Source organism: Seriola aureovittata, chromosome 14 (genome assembly GCF_021018895.1).
Source record: "Seriola aureovittata isolate HTS-2021-v1 ecotype China chromosome 14, ASM2101889v1, whole genome shotgun sequence".
Lineage (NCBI taxonomy): Eukaryota > Metazoa > Chordata > Actinopteri > Carangiformes > Carangidae > Seriola > Seriola aureovittata.
The window spans coordinates 18,857,369-18,879,963 of record NC_079377.1 but is presented as its reverse complement, the minus strand read 5'-3'; the positions used below and the strand labels follow the sequence as shown (position 1 = coordinate 18,879,963).

Below are 22,595 nucleotides of genomic sequence, written 5' to 3'. Positions count from 1 at the left end.
GTGTGTGTGTGTGTGTGTGTGGCGGGTGGGGGGGTGTAAAACTACTAATATGACTGGGAATAAAAAGGAGGAAAATGTCTGGAAGAATTGAAATCAAACTGTTTTAAAGGAACCTCATTGCTCACGATATCTAATTTAATATACTAATATGAATAATCACAGAAGCTCTTAAAGTGATTACAGTTATAAAACATAAATGGTAACAGTAACAGCTTCAGTTTGTGACACACTGTGCAGGTGACATGATTAAATGCAGGATAGCTGCATAGGCTCCAGCTCAATTAAGTCCATACTAAGTGACAGAGAACATTCTGTAAAAAAAACTAGTCAACTATTTTTGACTTCTGTTATTTCTCTCCTGAATATTTCCCAAGTCAATTTTCCATATCTGATGTCATAACTAATGGGAACATTAAGATCTGGATAACATAACAATACCCATGTGTAAAATAATGACATGAAGAAACCAGCGAGGGAAACTTTTAGACTTTTATTGCTCAGAAAAGAAAATGGAAATTGGCATTAGACCAGAAATAAGAAACGTTGTGGAAGAGGAAACCAAGACAACTGAAAAACTACGACACTCTAACTTCAATAAGCTCCTCTGAAAATCTCTCCAGCTCCTCTGTCAGGTTTTTTACAATAACAATCCATAAAAGCCAGACAGAAACATGACTTTCTCAGTCATGAGAAAAAATAAGGTCTTCTCGTGAAACGACAAGAGACGGTTGCACTATTCCTTTTAAGGGACATGGCGGTAAAACAAACAATGAATCAAGAGCTGTTTCGCCTCCTCTTCAAAAGGAAGAAAAAAAAGCCTCAGAGAGTTCAAGAGGCTCTGTGGGATTTTTTTGTTATTTTTCCTCTGAACAAAAGTGCTGGCAGGGAAAGCGGTGAAACTACATTTCATACAGCTGGTCTGGCACCAGGCCCCAGGCCAAGAAAGGAAATGTACTATTAAATGTGACTTATTGGAAAGACGGAGAGCAAAAGGGTTGTGAAAGAGAAGAGGGGAGGGAAAGAGAGCAAAAGGAAAAAGAAACGGAGGGAGAGATGGAGTGAAAGAGGGGATAATGACATGTTAATGAAGAGCACCAATGATTCTGAATGAGGGAATGAAGAATCCTAGAAAACGGAGAAAAAAAACACGCAGTCTTTTAAACTTTAAAACAGCAGCAGTGGTATTTATTACAAGTAGGGAAGTGGTTCTCAGGCTTTCTATATTTAGGATCTCAGAATAATTACGCATTATTGCTCAGAAAAAGGGAGGTAGAATAAATGTTTCACCATTATAAAAAAAGTGGATATGATTCCTCAGGCTAATACATGTGTATTCAACATGTACAAATGTCCAGCTCTACTAACAATGATCAAAGGGCTTGAAAAGTGGCACATTTATACAGTATACCAGGGAGCACTGTTGACTATCACAGTGATCTGTGGGAAAGAGATGGCTGCCTTGGCCAGGGTCAACTTTATGGAATGTCAATATGGGGTGGGGGGTGGAGAGTCGCAGGCCGGGATAATGTAAGAGCTGAGCCCGGGAAATTACTGGAGCCTTAAATAGTTCCAAATGCAAAGTCTAAGATGCTGTGTTAGTCAGGAAACCAAAAAAAAAAACAGTCACAGGAAGTTCCCGACATTGTCACAATTACTTGCTTTGTTATATTTAATGAATACAAGATGACTTACCAAAACTGTAGCCCATTAAATGGTGTGATTAATTCTTTCTCCACCGCACACCTTTTACAGTTTTATGCAAATCTCCACAAATGGTCGATAAACAAAGACAGCTCAGGCTACAGGGCTGTCATTCATTTATCCATAGTTAAGTGTATGGTTATAAAAAAAAAACTTAGTCATGATCTTGTAATATAACACTCATAATACAATACCACTTATATAAGTAGCAATTTCCTCCAAGGAAGGGGCTGAGCTTGGCAGCCACTGCATTAGTTGAGAGAAAGCCAGGTGTAGTTAATAATTTGAGCCACTAGGGGGCGTGTGCGGCACTGAGAGATTCCAGGAAAAAAATTTCATTAAGGCAGGAGAGGCAACATTTTTATGAGGTCAATAAATACTTAACTTCCTCTCATGCCAATTTATCACCGGGCTTTTGTTTAAGCAGCCGTTTTCCATGTTGATAACAAGCAACTAAAATATGCGGTGAAGAGATTAAACGTTGAATAGGAAGAGATAGAAGGTGCCTCACGTAATTGAACCAAAAGAAATGATTGTTTATAGATGCAACATGCATTTTATTTGATATCTGACTGATCTTAGAAGCAATAACAGGGAAATTCATCAAACCACAAATATCAGCTGAGCATGTCTATGCCTTTGAAATAACAGATTGCAAACAAAGCACCTCCCCCCAAAAAAAGACAACTTGGCAAAAACAAGGTGACTTTACCAGCAATGTGCTGCTCTCATCTGAGTTTTGTGTTACAGGAACAAGCAGAGTGCTCAAATCCAAGAAATGCCTAAGTCACCAAATAAGTGGAAAAAGCCTGCAGGCTGTTCCATTTCAACAATTTCCCTCCCGTCCGTGCTGAAATTAATTTTAGCTGGTGTTGTGTTAAGATCACAAGAGCTGCTTCATGTGTAAGAAAAAAAAAGGAAAAGAAACTATTTAAAGAGCTGGTGGACAAGCCCCGGGGGCTGTAGAAAGATATGGAAGAAAGAAAATGACTTACTTTTACAAGTCTGTGAGGAAAAGAGAATACAATAAAAAAAGATAAAATCAAATCTTTATCACATCTAAATGCAATGATTAAGCATCATCAGCACAACGAGAAAACAATAACTGCTGCAGAGAGAGAAATGTGGAGAAAAAGAGACGAGACGAGATGCCAGCAGAGGGATAAATAGACATTGTAGCCGGTCCCTCTGCTTTGGATTCATGCCTCAAAGCCCCTCTTTTGTCTCGAAGCCAAACCACTTGAGGTGACCCTCATTCATGCAGTTAAAACAAGAGTGCAGCGCAGGAATGTATGAAAAACTTAAGTCCTTTGTCAAGTCTGAAAATACCAGATTTAAAATGACCTCTACTGTTCCCCCAGGGTTTGCTCTCATTAGCTGCTGCTGCTGCTGCAGCCTGTGGTAAATGTTCACCATAGCAGGTGTGAGCCAAGAGTACTGTTTAAAATAAATGTGTACTATTCCTCACAAAGGAACACTCAAGTCTTTCAGTCACTCAAGTATTAATACCCATAAATATATGGCACATGTTCCCTCTTGCCGCCCTAAAGTGGACTGAAATCTCTGCAAGAATGTGATTAATTTAATTTGCTACTACACTGAACTGGTTATTAATCTCAGTAGACTTGAATAGATTCTCATACAGTTGATTGCCTGTCACACGTCAGTGCTGTAATTTGTGATTTTTCATTGCCACTGAGGAAAGAAACCTTGGACCTTCTGATTAAATGCCACGCATTAACCCAATATTGTGATTTGTAAGATTGCTGCAAAAAAAGAGGAGAATTTTATAAGTGAATGCTCAATGAAGCATTTTGTCTTGGGGAAGCCATCTAGCTCTCCGAGGTTAAAATAGCTGCCTGCTATTTTAGTGTAAAGAACATGCAGCTCTCTGGCTGCATTCCCATCGAAGCTGAAGTCCAGATTCAGTAGAGGAGTCACGGATATACAAAGAATTTGGCTGTGCCTTTGATGCGGACAACATGTTGAGACATTGTTTATAGTGTTAAGGAATGCTGACAGAAATTATACAATGATGGTCTAAATACCACAACTTCTCTCTCTGCCTCATTTCCCTCCTACTTTATGTCTTAAGTTTGAATTACTTTTACTTCTTAATCTGTCATTGTTTTGTATTTCTCCCTCTCCCTGCCTCTTTGAAAATAAAAAGCCTGGGGGGAGGGGTGGGGGGGTGGGGGGTGGAGGTGATACTCCCTCCCCACCACCTCTTATTGCAGTCCAGTGATACCCTCTACTTTAGAACAAGAGAGTAGAATAATTGAAATCTGTGTTTGAGCTACAGTATTAGACGAGACAAGCTAAAACGTAATGTGCTTACATTTCACATATCTGCAATACAGCAAGGACAATGCAGAGAGATGCTGACAAGTGCAAAATACTGAGCATCCAGCAGAATAAAATTAAAAAAAAAAAAAACAATCTCCCGTGCCTTCTCTCCTCCCCAAATCCGAACTCTATCCTATTATAATTCTCAGTGTGAGGACAGGCTCAAGGTTTCCTAATAATTATGGGCAACAAATGTATTTTTATATCTGGAGAGCAGCTTTAGCGAATGCATCGATACCAGGAGGAATGAATAAAGGCTGAATCAATAAAACATCTAGTCGACTAAAATTGGAACAGGCGTGTATCTGTCTTAAAAGAAACACGTATCTGCATGATCTGAGCCAAAGAATATTTCACAGGCCTCAGACTCTGTGTACAGTACATCTGGCAAACATCTAATACTTTTAAGATGAAATGATTTAATCCAACCCTCATCTGCGCTCTCTGCTATTGCCCAAAACCTCAGAGTTTTTAAATAGCAAATTATTCTAAATTGCTTCTCTGTTGCCATGGATACCCCCCCTCCAAAACCCCCTCCCACCCCAATACCGATCCCGTTGTGCAATTACATTAGAGTGCCAAGGCATGGTGAGGTATTAAAAATCTGTAAGAGGCAGAAATGAACAGAGATAGTGAAATGTGATGTTTCTGTAACAAGAGATCACGTAGGAAACCAGGAAGATTAAATATGTAGGAGCTGTTAAAAGGCGCTGACCTGTATAATGAAAGAAACAGCATGAAGTGCAAGGAAGGGAGTGGGAGAGAGAGAGAGAATGAGGGAGAGAGGGAGAGAGAGAGGGGGGAGAGCACAGAGAAAATGGCACAGCACAGAAGCAAAAGGCAGTCTATTTCAAGGTTATTGATGCCATCTTTTTCATGACCTCATTTTTAATTCAGAGCGCTGGGCCCTGACAGCTAATCTCGGGAAACCGTTTAAATAAATATCATTAAAGCTTCCCCATAGCTGCAGCGGCAGACCTTGGCTTGGACATTTCTACATTGATTTTTCTCTGCACACTAATGAACGGCACTCTGTGACTAAAAAATAGTAACGTTGAAAATGACAATTAGCTCAGGTTATCTCCCATTCAATTCCAGCTATGTAACTCCATTACTACCAGTGATTACCGCCTTCTCCTGGACAGCATAAATATAATAATTATGCTGCTGGCTCCATCTTTCACAATAACATCTCCTAGGAAACCATTTCATATGATTTCACCATTAGGGCCATAAAGGGATAATGTGTATAATTTAAAATGAGAGCTGAATGCTTGTGGATATTCACAGTCTTTAACCCAAATAACACCAAAGCAGCAAAGAATATCCACTTAATTTAAAGCAATTATATCCTGAAAAATTGTTTCCTTCCCTCTTCCTAGCCTGAGACTTTTTATTTCCTGCTCTACTCTACTTTGACCCGCTGAGACAAATCAGAAGTGATCCTTCCGAGAGAGGAGCAAAACATAAGTGTTGTTCCAGTTTGTACACTGTACATTCTTCCCTGTGAATTATATTTCTGTAGCACATTGACTAATGATTAAAGGTGGAAACAAAGACGCCTCTGGGGAACAAACACACACTTCAGCGAGCCCACAAACAGCCTCATTCATCATGCGGAGAGAATGGCCATGTTTGCTGAGTTAATACAATGAAGCTAATTGCCCTCCAAGCAGCCCAAACACCGAGGCTCAGCTAAAATTATTCCCCTGAATGGAAACTTGCTCAGCTTCAGCTGATCTCTCTCACTCTCTCTCTCTCACACACACACACACACACACACACACACACACACACACACACCATCACCCCCACCCCTCCCTCTTACACCTTCCCTCTCTGTCAGCCTGATATTCACTGCAGTGTGTGGATATTATTGCTTTGTATTGATTCAGCATTATTTTCAGCTGCTTCTCGGTGGCTGGAGAGGGAAAGGCCAGCGCAGCAGCAGTCACACCTCAGTGCTTCCCACACGGCTCCGTCCTGCCCCGTCTGCCTTCCTGCCACCATACTTACACCTTATAGACCGGTGAACAATACAGCTTCTTTTTTTTTTTTTTTTACATCTGGCTTCAAAGTAACTTGAAAGGCGGAGACCGATCACAAAACCGGGATCAAAGACATATTCTGACTTTTGCAATAAAGTGATATGCCTCACCTCTGACGCCAGGTGTTGAAAGTCAGACTGTATCTATTATTAGTTTAAATAAGGAGCACCACCGTGCAGCAGCACCTCCTTTAAAGCGTGTCCCTGTTTGAGGTAGTGAGGAAGAGCTGGGCATTTAGAGCCACATTATCAGCTTGTGTACAAACAATACACTCTCACACCTATGGTTTCACAAATTTCCTGGAAAAGCCGCTCTGGCCGGCGCCACCGACGCCGCCTGTGCTTGCAAATTCGCTTACAGCATGCAATCTCAACACAATATGAACCTGCCCCGGCTCCCTCATATGGTACTGCTGGCATACTGCTGTATTACTGACAGGTGTGTGTGTGTGTGTGTGTGTGTGTGCCTGTGCCTGAGCTGTGCTGATGCATGAACCCTGCAGCAGCCGGAGAGATGTGGAGAGGGTCACCGGCCCGGAGGAATGACCTGCTTCATGAGCGACTGGTTATCTCTTGTTGGGGAGATCATATTTGGCATTTGTTTAACCTTGGGAAAGTGGGTGTGTGTGTCTGTGTGTTTTTTATGTGTGTGAGTGTGTGTAAGTGTGTGTAAGTGTGTGTAAGCAGCCCTGCATAATACCCCCACAGCTCCCTCAGGATCATATCCATATGCTTTCTTTGGTTTGGTAATACCATCTGAGCGATTATAATGTGAAGGTTCAAAATGCTGCAGTATCTGACTGAATGATTAGATGAATACATTAAAGTGGTGTTTTCATTCTGTCTTGCAGCTTTGTGTGCTTGCAATGCATATATGATGTGAAGGCTAGTTAGTGTATATGTGCGTCCATGTAGGTCAGTTAATAATTCAAAACACTGTCATTTTGAGCCTTTAAATCCTCTTTAGCCTAGCATGGGTGGAGTTTACAGCATAATTGGTTCCATAGTGCTGTGCAACTAATCAATTAATCCTAAGAAAATAACTGAGTCTTACCTCAGCATGAATTGATTTAGGTCCACGAGGAATGCATTCCTTAATACTATTAGAACTGCATGTAAGAGACAGTGATTTGCAAACTATCCCACTGTTGCAAGCACTAGTCTTCATGTATGTGGAAGTGCACTGACTTCCTCTGAATAAGATCAATATTTGTCTTGTAGTGTCCAACGTTGTGAAATCATATTCGGTGCAGCTGTGAGGGGGTTTTTCTCACTCCAGGCGATGCAAACCATTCCACATGTGCACGCATAACAATCGTGTGTCATATATAAGCGCCGAGCATAATAACTCACCTCTCATAGTGTCTTCGTGTACACGTGGCGGCACTTGTGCTGCTGGGGTTCCCGCCCAATTCGTCATATACATGCTTCCACTGTCTGCGCACTGTGATCTGGAGGGATGGATGAGAAGACAGAAAGTAATAAGACAAAGAGGAAAAAGAAACAGAGACAAAGGATGACAATAAGACGAATGTAGGGTGAGGAAAATTGGAAAAATATGAGAGGAAGAAAGACTTAAAAAATAAAATAAAAAAAAAAACAAAGAGAGAGAAACATAAGTAGTTGACATCATTTTGAGGTCTTGGGGAGTTACTGAGTCATGATGTTCCAGTTATTGAATCCTCAACACTCAATTCTCTAACATAATAAGCTCTGTTAACATCATGCAGTCAGTTGTTCCTGCTATAACCCCTTATCCCATAACAGATGACGGGGCTACAACACAAAACACAAAACTCCGGGCTGCCACAGAGCTAACAAAGCCTCAACATGAAACGTGAGATAATCAGCTGCAGATATGAGGGTTTAAAAAGGATATGAGCCCCAATTATATGAGCTGTATCCTGTTTATGGCCCGGGTCTGGCTGTCTGTTCGGATGATATTATACCAGCCAGCTAATGAAGAAACAGGCATGAGCAATGCACTTGACGACTCAACATCAAACATCGACTTCACTTTGGAAACAAGACGCACATGAAAAGTGAGGGAATAAATGGCATGTAAGGCTTCCAAGTTAAATGCCTCAGCCTCATACACACTTTTCTGACTCACATTGGTTGGGTGTATGTGTGTGTGTGTGTGTAGTACATGTGCATACTTATGGGTATATCCATATATGTGTGTGTGTGTGTGTGTGTGTGTGTGTGTGTGTGTGTGCGTGCGCATTTCACTTCATCCCCAACATGGGAAAAAATGAGCGATTTGACCAATTTCCTTCTGACCAGTGCAAAGCAGAGGAACATGTGTTTTCCACTCCGGGGGGGTGGGGTGGGGGGGTGGGGGGGGTGAAACAATGGCATCATTTTTGCTAAATGTGGCTCTGAGCAAGACTTTCTTCTTGGGAAAATAGTGACCGACCTCAAGGAGCAAAAGGAGGGCAGAGAAAGAACAGAGAGAGAAGGGAGGTAGGTAGGAAGACAGCGAGCGACAGAGGGCAGACATCAGGAGGAGGGAAAGAAAAGAGGGGGAGACAGAAGAAAGAAGGGAGGGACCTCGACGAAAGAGAAGGAATATATTGCCACATATGTGAATACTTACCAACTCATATCCTCCGAGTTTCTGAGCAGCTTGAAACATGGTCCAAAGGTTGACTGTGGGAGACAGAAGACAAACAAGGCAGTCAGGAACTCTGGGAAAGGACCTGAGCTGAAACACATGACGTCATACACAGTCATTACACCAGAGAGAGGGAGACAAATACTGTGCTGGAGGAAGTATTTAGATCCTTTAGCTAAGTAGAAGCAACAATCCCAAAATGTAAAAATATTCCATTACGAGTTAAAGTTGCTCATTTAAATATTACAAGCAAAAAAAAATATCAACCACAAAACTACTCATTATGCTGAAGGGCCCCTTTCAGAGTTTAATATTATGTATTACACTGTTGGATTATGTAAGAATGTAAACAGTGTTTAAATGATGTAACTGCTCATGGTGGAGTTCATTTTACAAACTCTGTAAACCGTTTGTAGTTTAACAATGAACCATATTTTATAAGCTGATGATGTGTTTTAAATGTAAAATCTAAATCTGCGGAAAACGTGGCAACTGTAGGTGTGAAATTAGATTCCACTTTTATTTTCAGTGCACACATTAAGTATCAGTACAACAAAATGCAGTTCAACATCAGAGCACATACTGTAAACAGAGCGTATAGATATACTGTACGCAAAGATGAATGGATGTACAGAATGAACAATAAACAAATAGGTTAGAGACTGTGACTGTGTACAAAACAAACAGGAACCAACAGACATCATGTACAGTACAAGTGAAATGATATGTCAGAAGTGTAATTATGATAATATATGTATTATGTAAGTACACTTAGTGAGGAGGAAGTACAATATTTACTGAAGTGTCATACAAACAGTGCAGATTGATAGATAGATAGATAGATAGATAGATAGATAGATAGATAGATAGATAGATAGATAGATAGATAGATAGATAGATGGATAGATGGATAGATGGATAGATGGATAGATACTCCTGGAAAGGCAAACTGAAAACAACAACTTTTTATCCTTGTCACACGAAGCAACGCTGCATTCAGCTGAAAGGATGCAAATAAATATCGAATACTTGTAGAATGGCTGCTATGTTATAAAATACAGCATATGCTTCATCCCGACAAAGAGATTTGTTAACCCTCAGCTGCCGCCTGCAGGTATGAATGAAAACCATTACAAGCATCAAATGCTTGGCAATATGCTCAAACTTCTGTTTGAACTAATGCAAATTCATTTGCATTGATTTTGCCATGCAAATACCCCATGACAAGCCATATCAAAATACAAGTCTTGTGTAACATTTTCCTAAAAATAGCCATGTAAGCTTTATAGAAAGGCTTCAAATGGCTGTCTTTGTTTGAAAGAAAATATTTCCCACAAACAAAGAAGCACAAGTTCATTGCACAACTTTTTTGTGTGCCAATGACATTTGTATTTGCTTTCTGTAACATCATTGTTTAACATTTTTATATGAAGGCCTATAAATAAGAAAAGGAGGCCTCGCCTGGGGAGAAATCCATCAAAATTCAATCTGTGCGTACACAAAGCCTTGCATTTGTCAAAATGACATTTTCCTATCTCCGCATTTGACAGCATTGATTTTTTCCTTCCCTCCTCTCTGCGACCGTTGTCAATGCACGGGTGGAATAACAAAGGGAGCTGGGTAGATTTTCTGTTTGAACTGAGCACTCTGGCGTATTGTGCTTTCTGACTGTAGAAACAGAAAGATGGTCTATTTAACTAGCTTGTTATGCATCAACTGTAATTACCACAATAGTACACGGGACTGGGAGGGAACAGAACAGATAAAGGAAATGAGAGAACATGCCTTTTCTTAGATGTCTTGTCATTAGCAATTTCTTTTCTTAATTCCCCTCCATTTGGCAGGGGCAATTATCACTGAGATAAGGATGACAAAACAGGAACACAATGCAGCCTCAACGACACACCGATGGCATGGCAATTAGACAACAAGGCTGAGAGAGGGAGACAAATTGGAACTGATGTTCACAATCTCATGCTGATGTCCAAGAACTGAAGCACACATGCGTCTGGAATAGACACACACACACACACACACACACACACACACACACACACACACACACACAGTTACTTGTTAATCTTGCAGATCAAGGACATTCAGAAGATACAATATAACCACAACTATTCCTGTTTTATTCCTCCTCAGTTCACTCTAGCTCTCATTTCTTTCAGCACCAATACAACATCAATGGCAGCAGCTGTAGAGTCAATATTAACCAAGTGATAAAAAATAGAAGGACAGCAAACTCGCATGAATAAACTGCAGCCACAGTTTTCTTCTCCGGCTGTACTGTTCCTCAAATGTAACAGCCAACTATTTTCTGTCATTTCCTGTGATTCAGGTGCTAGCGTGCATTCAGCCTCTATGAATGACTTCACTGAAGTAATATAGAGCTGCATTTATTTCTTTTTTCTTTTTTGCACAGTTAGTCAAGGACAGATGAATAGAGGCGTTACATACACTAGATCTAAAGAAAGGTGAAAAAGGTTTTTACAGCTGAGACAATTAGTTGATGGAAAGAAAAATAATCTGCAGCTATTTTTATAATCAATGAATTTGTATTTTCAGTAATTTTTTTAAGCAGAAATAGTGAAAAATGTCAAACAGTCTGGATCCAGTTGTTTTGTGTCATTTTGCTAAATATCTTTGGGCTTGTAACTGTTGGTTGGACAAAACAAGATATCTGAAGACGTCCCCTTGGACCCTGAGACATCGTGATGAACATTTTTGACATTTCACATTCACACAACGAATAATCAGTTAATGAAAAGACAAATAATTGGTAGATTAATCATTAGTTGCAGCCTTAAATACTGATAATCTAGTCATCGCCAAGATGTGCTTCTTTGTTTTTGTTTTCTGTGACAGTAAAGTTTAAATATCTTTGGGTTTTGGATTGTTGGTCAAACTAAACAAGAAATCTGAATATGTCAAATTATGAAGAAAATAATCAGCACATTGATTAAAAACCTCATTAGGTGCCGTGAATGTGTCCAGCAACAGCTTGTCAACAAGTTACTTTGAAATTTATGATGGAAGTCAGTGTAAAATACATGTGATTATTACAGACGTGGAGTTAAGAGGCTGACTGGCCTCAGATCAGCACCTCTGCTCTAAGATGTTTAATACATGCAGCCCCTGAAGTGAAATATAAATTCGACATGAGAGTGAGGCAGGCAAACAAGTGGGCACTGTGTCAAAGCAGCAAAATTAAAATGACTGGATTTCAAATATGTAATGAGCCAGTTGTGGTAAAGGCAGATTCACTGCAATTTAATAGTTCATATGTCTCTGCTGGGCCGTCAACAGTCACAAACACAGACTCCACAGCTCGGAGATGAGGTGGAACATACATTAATAGTCCATGTTTGGATTCAGATAGGGGGTTTTTCTTTTTGGACGTGAATCAAATGGATATTTTTAGCAGAGCAGCCAACAAAGCACGGGTAAGTCTGGTAAATCATTCAACCATCTGTTGCTTTGTTCAACTCCAGAGAACTTCATAAAAAGATTATTACTCAAATGCAACTTAAATAACATATTTTCAATTTTCCATTACAGGAAAGTGACTTCTTTGATCTTTTAATGCATTTGTAGCGAGTTGAAGGAAGAGCATGAAAACGGCACCTGATTACATCTGAGGGGTTTGTTGTATTAATTATAATGTGTTTCCCTTCTTTTTTTTTTTTTTCTCCCTCCTCTTTACATGTGCTGATGTGTGCTCGCTGCCAAGGACGAAGTTTAAACAGCATGATTTCACCATTTAATGAGGGCCTTGCTTATGATGTGTCTGCTTTTGAGATTCAAAGCATGTACTGTATGTAAAACAGTTGGCGCGTGGACCTCGACTTTATTCTCAGCTCAAACTGAGAAATGCCAACCAAAAGTAAAACATGTTGGGTATGTAATTCTCCCAACATCTCTCTCCACCCCCCCCACCCCCCCTATCTCCCTCAACCACAATGACCCATTTAAGCTACAACGTGTCGGCAGTCTAGATGACAGGATTGTCAAAATACCACGGTGAGGTTAGCAGAGTCGAGGCGACCACAGCTTACCTTCATGTAACAGTTTAGTGTAATGAGTTTTACTGAGCTATAAACTGTCACTGTTAAATTCAATAGACATCTCTCTCCCTCTCCTGCCTCTCGTTAATTTGCTGATGTTGTGGTGCTGTGATCTGATGTGAACGGCTAAATCTTTCTTGGCTCCTTTTGACATTAATGCAAATGTGATTTTTATTCCTTGAATAAAGACTGAGAAAAAAATGTGAAAACCACAGTTTGAGAAGAGAGCTCACGTTCTCATGTGTCTTGTCTCCAGATCAAAAACGTAAAAAAAGAAGAAAAAGAAGAAGCAGTTTTTCAGTTTCAAGAGACCAAAGTGTGCCCTTTATGATGTTTACGAGCATGTTTCTCCTCTCTGTCCTGTGTACACCGAGTGCAAGCTAAGCATACGACCTATATCAGAAATCTTTCATCTCGCGCAGACGTGTTTCCCATACATGTGATGTTCTTTTAACACAGTTAGAGGACGTTCTTGGCCTTCACAGGAAACCCCTTTGACAAGTGTGAGAAGATACTCTCTCCTTATATGAAAGCCGAGCAAAACGTGCTCTGACAGGGAGCCTCCGGAGTCTCTTACAAACTGAGAGACATGATTTCTCTCTACATATTCAACAATTATTCCTTTAGTTTATTACTACTGCAGATTTAAAGGTAAACAGCATTTGACTTATGGTATAAGGCCTGTAGTAGGTGGCAGCCACTCCCACTTCTTCCTCTCAAACTCTCATATTCTGTATAGTCAGGACCAAATCTTCCCCCTGACTTGACTCAAAAGCAGCTACTGCTTTCTCAACTGATCACGACGGGGGGGGGGCACTACAGGTGAGGTGTGGTTAGAGATGCTGATTAAAATCCACACAGTGGTTTTCCCCTGCATATTTCACTTTTGTATGACTTACAGAGTGCAGTTTCACTCTGATATCTAAACTCTAATTTGAAACATATACTTCTGTTTCTTATCTCTTTGCACAAGCTGCTTCGAGGTTCAAGTGTGTGTGTGTGTGTTTTTTTTTTTTTCTTCTCTTTGCATGGAAATTCTGAATAGCTGTTTGTAGGCCTACTTTTATGCCTGTTCCCACACTGATAGTTTTTAATCCCTTTTCAGACTTCAGTGGTGTTATTACCTAAATCTCCTAAATAAACCAGGTAAAATGTATCCACACAAGCTTTACTATTAGACTACTGAGTTTAAACTAGAGTACACTGTTGTTTAAACATTGCCAGTTAGGGAATAAGAGAATAAGTCGTCCTACTCACTCTGTTTGAAGCCGAGGAAGGGAATCCTCTCTATGGGCGTGTCTCTGTCTTTCATGTACTTGTAGAGTGCTACTAAGAAAGACTGCTCCTCCGCTCGACTCTCCTCTGATGTTTCCTCCTCTTTCTTCTCCTCCTTCTCGTTCCTCTCCTCCTTTTCCTTTTCCTTATCCTTCCCTCTCTCCTTGTCTTCAGCCGAGGATTTCTTGCCGAGGCCGTTGGCCTTGTGTTTGGCTGCTGGGGTTATTTTTCCGTTGGGTACCGTTTTACAGTTGGGTTTGACCTGCAGAGAGAGATCGTAAAGAGTCAGTGGATGTAATTTTAGATGAAAATTGAACCCTTAACAGAGTGTTATTCAAATTATGTCAGACGGTTTGGATGAAAAGTGTTTGGGCTTGAGCACAAACAAATATTCTTACAGGCCACAGAGGCAGCCTCTCATTGATTATCAATAAAGCAGCTCTTCTTGTCATCAAAGATTAGGAACAGATTAGTTTGACTGCAGCTTCGAGAGAGAATTGCTAATATTGATTTGACTGCTCCAAGGTCATAGGAATAAAAGCTGTGGAAGTAGCTTTCAGGGTAGATATTTCCTTCACTTTGAATATTACAACCACTGTCGCAGAGGGGCTCGATAAAAAGAAGCACAGAAAAATACACAATCAATGATACAAGTCTTTCAAAATCTCACTGATTTCTTTGAGATACTGCCAACGCAATACAAATTAGCCCTCCATTTTCTTCATCAAGGAACATGATTTCATTAGTAGTTGAGTGATTCTTCCCTGCCTCTTGTTTTGAGAAAACGCAGTGGGGAAAAAAAAAAAAGAAGTGAAAACATCTTGTTCCACTGAGGGACCATGTTGAATGTGTTTAAATGTCTATTGTTGTGGTTGGAGGAAGAGAAAAGACACACAGACAAAGAGAGTGCTGCTGAAAAGCTGGAAAGCTATCACGAGCTGATCTATAAATGAGCAAATTAGTCAGATGAAAACAAATTATGTTGGTTTGGAGCTGCGACGATTGGTTGATTAATCGATCGACAGAAAAATAGTCAGCAAATAGATGATTAATTCGATGATTAATCATTTAAATCATTATCTAAGTTAAAGAAAATACCAGTCCCAGCTTGTCTTTTGTGACGGTTTGCTGCTTTTCTTAATCTTAATCTTAATCTTATGTGACAGTAAATTCAATATCAATTCATATTCTGTTAGGGAACTGTAATCTTTCACTGTAATTTATTAGAAAAAAACTGCTTCCATCAGCATCTGAAAAAACCTTGAAGTGGTTTGATAAAACAACATGAGTAATAAACATTTTCTGTAGTTGCCCTGAACAAAAGCTTCTCCCATAGAAAAAACCCTCCACCTGCTAAATATGTCCACTATGTCAACCTGTAATGTAACGTGTGGCCTTCACAGTCACGTGCGCTGCGTGCACTGTGCAGCATGTAACGCTGTACTGCTGCACCGCACTGTTGCTGTGTCTCTCACAGTGAATCACAAATTAAAATGCTGCCACCTTGTTTCTGTAACTGCTGACCTAGAAAGCAGCTGGTTGACACAAGTCAAGGTGTCACTACCGCACCACAGCAGCATGAAAGGAGACTTTAAGTTACTGTTTCCTGTATAACATGCTTTATTTATCTGAGAAAGATTTACACGAGTGCTGCCTTTTGTGCTGTCTGAGCTATTGTGACGTGTATATTACATGAAGCCTTTTCAGCCTCATCTTTCTAATTTCTTTAATCTCTTATTTAATTGTTTTGTATTACCTCTCAGTCTGTCTCCGTGTGTGAATTTCTCACGTTATTTGATCTAATTTTATCTGGCCTTATCTTACCTTAGTAGTAGTTTTGCTCTCTGGGCTGCAGGGGTCCTGTGCTGCCACTGCTGTTGACCCCTGGGTTGACCCTGATGACCCTTGACCCTGAGCCTGACCCTGGGAGTCCCTCCTCTGAGAAATGGACAGTTTCTTCTTCCGAGGTCGCCCCTTCAGGTTTGGAGCTGAGGGAAAGGAAAACAGTGATAATGAGAACATCCATTTAGGTGGAAAAGCGTGTGCTATTGCAGCACTGTGTGATAAAAATCACTATGTCTTTTCACCTCTTTGCTGCCAACATTTGGTTAAGTCTAATATTTTTATCTTCACATATTTCATTTGAAAAGGAAGAATAAAAGAGATGTGAAAACTTTTATAGCCAGAAATCCATTTCCTCTCCGGGAACATCGACTTTTTGCTGAAAAAGGATGGAGGCTATGACAGGAACATTAACAATCAGGGAAAGGAATTTCACAGGCCTGCTAGCCTGTAGCTAATTATTTTTAAACTGGATTAGTGCAACATTGTGCTGAATGGGGTAGCAGGCTGCCAAATTGCTCCAATGTGCTAGTAAACACGATCCTCAAGTCCCCTCTCAGCCTAAAAGAGAAACTACATTTAAATTCAGACAGATGTATTTTGAATATTTCACATGAGGGCGTCGTAACAGTCAAGCAGTTAGTATAATGCTGTAAATGACAGACGCTGGTTAACCCACAAACCCACAAAAGGGAAGAAATTTTAAACAAACAGTCCCTGCTAAGAGAAATATTTGATACAGATGCTACAAAAACTCGGAGCTTGAATGTTTTTCTCACCACAACAGCATATAAAATACAATATAATAATGTTTTGTCTTGTTTTTCACAGCAGGACTGCACAGACAGCTGTTTCTGCATCATAAAGAATTACATTATACACCTCATATACACCTCAGATGCACTGATCATCATGGATCTATTTTTGGTTTCTCTCTGGTTAGCCTGCTCATGACTTAAAGCTGAACGCTGTTAATTAAAAACACATGAACCTGCCTGATAGGAGCTCTTTGTTTGAAAGGCTGGCAGATATAATTGCTCAGTTCACATTACACACACAATAAAGTATTTAAGCCCTCCAAGTCCTTTGTACACCCACGTTTATGTCAACCCGCGACAGTAATGTAACTTCTTGGAAGAGTGCCTTGCCTCCACGCAGCAACACAAACAGAGATAAGCTCAAAGGAGAGAAAAAGAGAGAGAGAGAGAGAGAGGGAGAGAGGGAGAGAAAGAGAAAGGGAGAAAGAAAGAAAGAGAGAGAAACTTCAAATAGTCCAAGTTCAGTCACGTATTTCACAGCGTCAACGTTCTTTCCTTCCATCTGCAATGACAATTAAATCACATCCAAGGTTGTTCTCTGCCAAAAGGACCCTGTGATTATTTTTTGTCGGATCAAATTCCCATCAACAGAATGTTACAATAAGACTGGAGCTGAATAAAACTAAGAGGCAGTCATTAAAAAAAAGGGGTAAAATGATCACGACTCAGCAACCTATCACTTCATGTTGTTATTTTCACAACTGCTCCGCTGTGGAGAAACAACACGGGGGGAAAATTCCAAGGGCATTTGTTGTGCATTTGTCATCCCTTTGGCACAAAAAAAAACCAAACAAGTTTTCAGCAGTGTAATCTTTACTTAGAAAGCACTGGGTGTGTTTCTTCCTTCAGTGTTTTTCTCACTCTGCCGCTCACGCTGCCTCTTTTATTCTGCCAATTACTCATTAATGCTGAGAAATTACATAAACCCTATTATTTATTTATTTACTCATGGTTAATTTTGAAGGGACAGATACACAAGCACTAAATATTCATTGAATAGATAATGTCTCATATCATTACATTTATAGCCTCAGCTCATCTGTGATGCTTGGGCCTCCGAGAAAAAAAAATACATATGTAATTAATCAAGACACAAAATATAAATATACTTTTACTCTAGATAAAATCTTGAGAACACTAACTGCTGGCTACATGCCAGACATACAGTATACAGAACATTAAAAAAGCACAAACATGACAGATAACTAATGCTTACAGCTTTGACTTGTAGGACATTTATTTTTTAACGTGACATCGGTTTAAACAAACGTCGCATAGGTCTGAGTGAGGTCACACTCTCAGCGCGGTACTGTTTTTAGTCCAATCACTAACCCCCTGACACCCTATACTGAGTTACATAACCTGGCTGTCTGTTTACATTTTTCATCGGGTCAAATACTGCTGCGTAAGAAAATGCTGCAATTACAGCAAAGCGCTGCTGCATAACACGTGGTGACACGACAGTGAGCGGGTTTGAATTCATTGACTTAGTGATAAAGGACGACCCGGACGCAGTCAAACAAAAACCCAGGTAGATATCACTGTAAACTGGGGGCCGTATGCTGCAGCGGTGTATTTTTGTAAACATGCACGAACAGGCACACAAGGTCAAGCGAAGACAATATTTCCTGTGCTGCAGACATTGTGCAGACCTTCTGATCTGCTCTCCTCGTGGCACTGTTGCATAAGGGAGGAGTGCTCGGCTTTAGAATAACACAAAGAAAATCAAATGCAGACCGACTCTGCGCAGATTGATTTTCTAGAATGGAAACATAGACATTTATAGTCTGTGAAAAACAAAGCTAACATCACAGAATAGTGATTTTATAGCAGCCTGGGAGATGTGATATTTTTACCCCTCTGTGGGCATTAAGTGTTTTTGTCAGTGTACTAGAAAAGAAAGAGATCATTTAAGTATACACGATACTTCCCTCAACAAGCCAAAAATGGGCACAACAGTCATACAACAAAAAAATGGCTGCTGACCAAGTTACTAAGTTCCCATTGAGTTACTTATTTCTCACTCTGTCGTTTCTGCTTATCTGGGTCACTGACATGACTTGGAGACGTGCCTTGATGTGACCTGAGGACTCTTGCCTGGCCCCAGAAGGCACATGCACACACACACACACACACACACACACACACACACACACACACACACACACACACACACAGAGTTACAAACACTCACACAGCTGCTATAATGCTGAACAGTAGTGAACAGCATTCAGCTGGTTGAAAGGAGGTGAGGCTCTGCACACACCCATATACACACACACACACACACACACACACACACACACATACACATACAGGTGAGGGGTATTCCCTGGGGTGTGAATCCATCATGTCTTGTCACAGAGCACAACCCCTGAGCCATGGAAGTCACAATGACTTTAGCGGCGAGATGCACAGCCTGACAACTTGATCTCCGGATGCAGCCGAACGCCCTCAGCTCTTAACAGATTTACAACACGGCCATGTCTAATAATTTCTACTACCACCCCCACTACACACACACACACACACACACACACACACACACACATATTCATTTAGTACAGCCCTAATACCTCTGTTTCATTGTCATTCAGTTGATGTCAATGATAATGAAAAACTCATTAGAGACAGCTCAGGAAGGGTTCTGACAGTTCTATGCATCAACAGAGTCGAGCCACAGGGAACCACAACAAAATGGACTGATTGATTGAGAGGCTGCTGGGAATGGAGAGACATATCAAGCCGACTGGAGAATTCAGCTGATGGATGCCTCAGTTGATAACGCTCACAAAATTGACTGGCTCAGTGTCTACATGTGTTCACTTAATGATTGTCTCTTTAAAGGAGGGCGGTTTCAAAAATCCTCTTTGAAGCAGATGGACAAATGATCGCTCTGATTATGCACATTTTTTTTTTTTTTTTTTTCGGTATTTGATTGGCAAATTGAAATGAAAAGCTGAGGGATCCAAAAAAAAATACTTTGGTGTGCTTTAGTAGATTAGCAGCCAACTCATCTGTTCACTCTGCAGTTTGGAATTACACTAATGACTGAAATAATTTGTCACAACTACAGATGTGTGCAGCTATTACCCATTTCTTCAGCCGCAGTAGTGGATATGGGTGAAGGGATGGAAATTTTGGTTGGTCAGTCAACTACTGAAATGTCTCGACAACTATTGACTAGATAACCATGAAGTTTGGTGCACACATTTATGTTTCTCTCAGGATGAATAGTAATTTGATGATTATTCATCCAGCAGGTCAAAATTTTAATTTGTCTAATATTTTAGTTTATGACCAAATACCTTCAAAAATAGTCGTGCCTACTAACTCCTATCAGTCTCAGCCGTAATTTGTGTTAATTAGCAAATGTTAACATGCTAAACTAAAAACAATAGTGAAAATTATTCCTGCTTAACTTCACCATGTTAGCATTGTAACTGTGAGCTTGTTAGCCTGTGGGCGTTTAGCTCAGAGGACTGATATGAATAAGTAAGTTAGTATGGCAGTAGACTCAGAAACCACAGTGATGGGACACTCTTGTTATTTCGCAATCGTCTCAGTAATCATATTACAGAAATGTGCAGTGAGGCTGTTATGAATGCTGATCATTCATTTTATGAACATTTATAAAGGTCAAGCTGGAATAAATCACTTATAAAGTTGTTGAGAAACACTAAAATGTAAAAGTCACTAATGATCATCAACACAACTCTGGTTCAAACATCCGGCTATAAAATCTGCTGAGCTCGATAAACAACATTTTGTCAGTTACATACAAATGAAACGTAAATCTCTTTACAGATGCAACAACTGTTCTGACTCATCAGATGTGAAATAGTTACATCTCAAGAGTTTTCATCCCCCGGACAAATTGTGACTGACTGAAGAAGAATCTATTAGCTGCACTTTCCTGAAACAAAACTCCCACTCACATCTTTACTCAAACTCTTAATTCTTCAGTTTATTTTCAACTTCCCCTCACCATAATGAGGTCCAAGTTCAGACAGGGAGGTGAAGGAGGAGGAGGATGAGTAAGGCATGACTAGAACAAGCAGCGGTAGGTGAAAAACATGTTTTGACATATTTTGTTGTCTCACTTGGTTGCAAATTCACTAAAGGACTGACACCCACTCAGCAATTATCAGCATAGCTCACAGCCAAAGGTAACATTCATGTTGCAATACATGGCATTGTCAGTACAGTATGTCCCCCAGGACAGAACAGAATACAGTACAACTCTGTAATAAAAATAATTCACCTTTTGTGTAATCAAATTTCTCAATTAGATGAAAGAAATTTTAAGTAAGAGTGACATGCTCAAAAAGACAACATACTATGATGTGAAATGCAAATACAAAATACAATAAAAAGACAAAACATCCTGTTTACAAACCAGATCTTTAGAGCAAATATGCAGTGACCATTCAGCTCAGTTAAGCAGCACAGAGGCATTGACAAGCAGAGTTACGTCCCAGCTCTGTTATAATCAATATGAATTCTCCGAGAGAGATCCACTCAGTCAATTTAAAGTCACTCTTTAGTGAGTTACACAGTGAGAGGGCAGAGGACATAAAGGATGTTTAGCCAAACACAATGTAAAGTCATCTGTAAAACATCCTGCGAGTGCAGACCACAATAACCGCAGCTTTGGGACCAGTGTGTATCTGCACAGGTGAGAGGGAGAAATCCGCCCCTGGGTTAAATCAGTAAACGAAACACTAGCTGTGAATACGCCCACACACGGACAAAAGAAGGTCAGTCAGGTCTAACATACAGGGTTACAGTGGTGCATTGGAAATTTACAGCCAGTCATAAAACATAAAGCAGCATGACAGACAGTATTTAAACGCACACACTGAGCAGATGCATTTTTATGTATGTAAAAAGTCCCCATAATGAAGCAATAGATCTGGCGGAAAGGGGAACTTTGTCGATGGAAAACAGAAGCTGAGTGTTGTACTCCAAATTAGAAAAAAACAGAATACAATAGAACTGAATAGAATGTGATTCATGAGATTCGAAATATGACTCATACGCAACGATAATAGTGCCTGTCAGAAAGCAAAAAAAAGAAGAAAAAACAGAGCCAAAGTAAATACAACCTAACAAAATAATGAATAAAACATAACAAATCATGATACAAAACACCCTCTGATACAACTCTTGAGACACAGACTTTAATCTGTAGAGCAGCGGAGCATTAAATGTGTGATCAGTGAAGTGATATTACACTTTGGTGGAACATTTTAACTCCACTGGAGGCACAGGGATGTGACAAGGGAGGCTCCAAAGCAGCAAGGCAACAGTACCAGAGAGAATATAAAACAGGCAGCGATGACTGATTCCTCTGCCAGCAGTGACAGGCGACACTGCGTCTTCACTATACATCAAAGATCTCAGAGGTTGGGAGAGATTTCAAGCATTCCTGCTCGAGGACTGCATGTTTCTGACCACAGCTTCAGGAGGCGACTGGAAATCCAGTTGCTGACTTTCTATTCTATTAAAAAGCACGTCTGAGCTAATGTCTCTTTTCTCCAGCTCATTTCTGAGTAAATACCTGATGTTTTCCTGGAAGGCGAGGTTTGTGAAACACATGTTACAAGTTACTGACACAAACTATCAGACCAACCTCAAGAAAACAAGATGTTAAACGGGAATATTCAATGTCTGAGCACATACATTCACAGCATACATCCCACTGAATATATATAAGAATTTTAAATGAGGTACATTTGCCTTTCAGACTGAAATGAAGATATACTGTATGCTATTTTGCACAAGGGGGGGGGGGGGGGGGGGGGGCATATCCCTGTCTCTTTTACAGTTTCAGTTAGATTTAAAATCATTATTTTGAAAATCTCTCCTCCCATTGT

General features: G+C 40.2%; 1 protein-coding gene across 2 annotated transcripts in view; it reads right to left on the bottom strand.

The window, feature by feature from the left end:
* Positions 1-22,595, bottom strand: part of arid5b (AT-rich interaction domain 5B) — a 76,787-nt gene that overhangs the window by 5,131 nt on the left and 49,061 nt on the right. For both annotated transcript variants that reach the window (XM_056395023.1, XM_056395024.1), the window contains 4 exons: positions 15,881-16,044; positions 14,039-14,318; positions 8,694-8,746; positions 7,448-7,545 (listed from right to left, as the gene is read on the bottom strand). In XM_056395023.1, the coding sequence (XP_056250998.1) occupies positions 7,448-7,545; positions 8,694-8,746; positions 14,039-14,318; positions 15,881-16,044 (595 nt within the window). The remainder of the gene's footprint in view (positions 1-7,447; positions 7,546-8,693; positions 8,747-14,038; positions 14,319-15,880; positions 16,045-22,595) is intronic.